The 3,302-nt window shown below is 37.0% G+C and overlaps 1 protein-coding gene across 6 annotated transcripts; it reads right to left on the bottom strand.

The window, feature by feature from the left end:
* Positions 1 to 270: 270 nt before the first annotated feature.
* On the bottom strand, positions 271 to 2,874 carry LOC114724318 (uncharacterized). Of its 6 annotated transcripts, none has more exons than XM_028910654.1 (2): positions 2,417 to 2,874; positions 271 to 398 (listed from the first exon to the last, which is right to left on the bottom strand). In XM_028910654.1, the coding sequence occupies exon 1, from the start codon at positions 2,796 to 2,798 to the stop codon at positions 2,427 to 2,429; it is 372 nt and encodes a 123-aa protein (XP_028766487.1). In that variant the 5' UTR covers positions 2,799 to 2,874; the 3' UTR covers positions 271 to 398; positions 2,417 to 2,426. The 6 variants fall into 6 exon arrangements, with proteins under 6 accessions (XP_028766487.1, XP_028766485.1, XP_028766482.1 ...); XM_028910652.1 differs by having other exon boundaries at positions 271 to 428; XM_028910649.1 differs by having other exon boundaries at positions 2,414 to 2,874.
* Positions 2,875 to 3,302: the final 428 nt, after the last annotated feature.

The raw sequence follows: 3,302 nt of genomic DNA on the forward strand, positions 1-3,302 counted from the left end.
TTCTTGTTTCTGATGAGCCCCAATGCAAAGAGAGCTCTTTCTGTTGACAATGGTTAAGAGCATCAGGCTCGAGATTACCTAAACTAACCTTCTGATTTTTCATTGCCACAGTATTCCCCAAAAAAAAAAAAAAAAAAAAACAGAGGGAGCTGGTAATCTGCCCGAATTATTCATGGCGCACGCTGCGATATGAAGCATTTGAATATATACAGATTTTCCTCAGCTTTATTACCAAATTAAACACTAAACACCCAGACTGATACAATCATTGGTACAAGAACAAAACGTAGAAACCCAGAAAGCAAAAGTTTCACGAGATTCAAAACTCTCAGATGGCATTATGAGCGAGGTAAGCCTGCAGGGCACTGTTAACTAAATGCAATTGTGCTAGATGGCACCTGAAATTTGGTATCCTTCAGAGACAATATCTGGAAAAATAATTATCAAAAAACAATTTTGCTTTGTATCAAGGCAGAAAGAAGTTAGTCATGAGATAACAAAGGAAATAATTTGAGGGAAAAAAGATAAATTGTGGTTCAATCCTGACATAATCAAATTTTAACTTAATTGTGACTGAGCTGATGTTCACACGACCATCATTTACTTTTAAGATTGAGATGTGCTTGACATCAAGGGTTCAATATCAATCCCCACCCTCGCCCATTTGCCCACTTCATGCTCCCAATGGTTTGAGCCTCCTTTATAACCAAAATTATAATCTAATCTTTGTATTTCAGGCTTCTAACCTAAATTAGAAGGTTAAATTCAATTCACATGTAAACTCATGATGTATGACTCCACTAGGTTTCGCTGTGATTACCAGGAGGCAAATCAAGTGGTAAAACCTCATAAGACAAAAAACACAACCTCTTCATTAGTAATCTTGCTCATCAAGGATTGATGAGTAACTTTAATTTCTGATATCGTAATTATAATTAACAGAACAAAAAAGTTTGCTCAAGTGGTCATAAGACATAAAAACCAATGTCTTCGAACATGTGAACCAGGCATGTTCAAAAATTTTGTAAAGTATCATTCCTGTTAAATGCGAGTGGCGGAATGAAATTAGGCACTCAACTCGTTCCCTCAAAAGTGTAGATAGTAAAATCAATCATCAGCACAAATACAATATCAGCGCCAGCATAACTTGTCTTCTTAATGTATGGGCATAATGTCTTGAAATATTTGGGCTGCACTAGGAGTATGCCAATAAACAATGTTGCTAAACCTTCAAAATGCATAAAGCCATTGATTCAGACCTTGTAGCATGGAGCGTGTTATGCATTAATGCAACCAAAAACAGAGTAAATTGAGAATACCACCTTATAGCATGTCACATAATATGCATGAGGCTCAATATATGCACCCAACATAAAGAGCAGGTAAAGGAAGCTTCTGATGGGCATACCAATGCATAATACATTTTCAGTGCAATGAAAGAAGAAAAGGCCATAAAAATTTAGCAAAAGACGAAACTGAACATCCAACCCTAGTATTTCTCAGGAGAAATGAAAAGGATTAACTTTGAGCATAAGAGTGTTCCTACCAGAAATCTCCCCAAGGATGGCAAATGGCTACTAGCCCTCTTAAACTGGATTTTGGTATGTGGGTTCTCGGAAAGAATTATTCACTTATGACCCACCAGAGGTTTTCATGTTTGGGGGGGGGGGGGTAACTAACCAATTTCTAATGAAGATATGGTGTGGCTATCCATGATGACAATTACTTGATTCCACCCACCCTCTAAAACTTTGTAGCAGTATTCAAAACAATGAACATATGGTGAGAAATGTAGATATTGGAGCATATTATCATGTGTCTCCGAGGACTCATCCACGCGAATTGAGAAGTGCAAATTAGCAAGGAAGACATGCCTCGAGACAAATATTGATGGCCTAATGGTAAATGATTAAGCAATTAATGGCCAACAAAAACTGACTAAGCAATTGGAAGCAGACTTCACCCTATACAATTGAAATTTATTCTGTTGTTATCATTATCATCATCTATATATCCTTCGGATTATAAAGCAAATGACTTCATAATGCCGCTTCTTCATTCAGAACAACTCTATCAATTCGCTGGAGCAGTATAACATGATTTCTATAGAAAATTATGTTTCTAGTAGACAAATCCATCCAATAGGCCTAATAACTGAATGGCTGCAAAAAACTAATATCCTGCTTGGTAATGAAACCCAACTCAAGTCCCATAACTCCAAAGTCGAATCGACGACAATCGCGGAAGCATCAATTTTAAAATTAAAATCCAATAGACGAAACGCAGGAAATCAAAGACTGAATTCACGCAAACCCCAATAGCACCATCTAACAAACAATCGCAGAACCGAAATAAAACCTCCAAACCCCTAAATCACAAACATTAAACAAAGCACCAAACTGAGGAAACTCACCACCTTTTCATTACTAGCGAGGTTTCTCCGAATCAGAGGAAGATGTAGGCGAAGATTCCTCAGCGCGGAAAGAGGGTAAGGGATTCCCGCCTTTGATGACCCATCCAAGGGCAAAGAAGGCGGCCCCAGCAAGAATAGCAGTGCCCCAAGCATGAGAGTACCATCTACTGTATTGTTTAATGGCATACCTCCATTGATCTCTGAGAGTAGCAGCGTCCGGATTCACAGCATCAGGTGGGTTCGGATAATGAGCCTTGTGGCCCGAGAACTGGTTTGAACCGTGATTGTTGGAATGGCCACTTCTGATTTCAGAGGGTACCCCATTTGAAGAAGACGAAGAAGGAGCAGGAGAAGAGGAATGGCTTTTCGGGTCAGCTTCAGGCATGGTGGTCGTGAATGGTAATAGCAGAGTGGAGGGTTTGAGTGTACTAAGAAGCTCAGGCGAAAATGGGAATCAATCATCTTCCGCACGTGACCGGAAATAAAAAAGAAGGCATTTTGCGGGTACTGTAATTTATTTTTATTTTAATTTGTTATGTTTTTTTTGGATAATAACAAAAAAAAAAGCTGAAATTTTGTAAATACCAAATAAAGAATGTCAACAAATTTTTTTTTGTCATTTGCAAATTTAGACTTGTCAATATCAAATAAAGTTATGTTACCAAACTCGATTTGAGATTTGTAATTTCCAACTTTTTTTTCTGTCATTTTTTTATATTCTAAATTAAAAACTCTACATATAGGAGTTAATAGTATTAACAGAAGAAAATTACAAAATCTAACAGTATTAGTAGAGTAAAATTAGAGTATTTAATTAAGAGAAAAAAAACACACATATTAAATTAAAAATTGAGAGAGTTGTGAGAGTTACCTGAAAATAGTTTTTTTT

This window comes from Neltuma alba, unplaced genomic scaffold (genome assembly GCF_004799145.2).
Source record: "Neltuma alba isolate B1F8T4 unplaced genomic scaffold, ASM479914v2 tig00012185_pilon, whole genome shotgun sequence".
Taxonomy (NCBI): Eukaryota; Viridiplantae; Streptophyta; class Magnoliopsida; order Fabales; family Fabaceae; genus Neltuma; species Neltuma alba.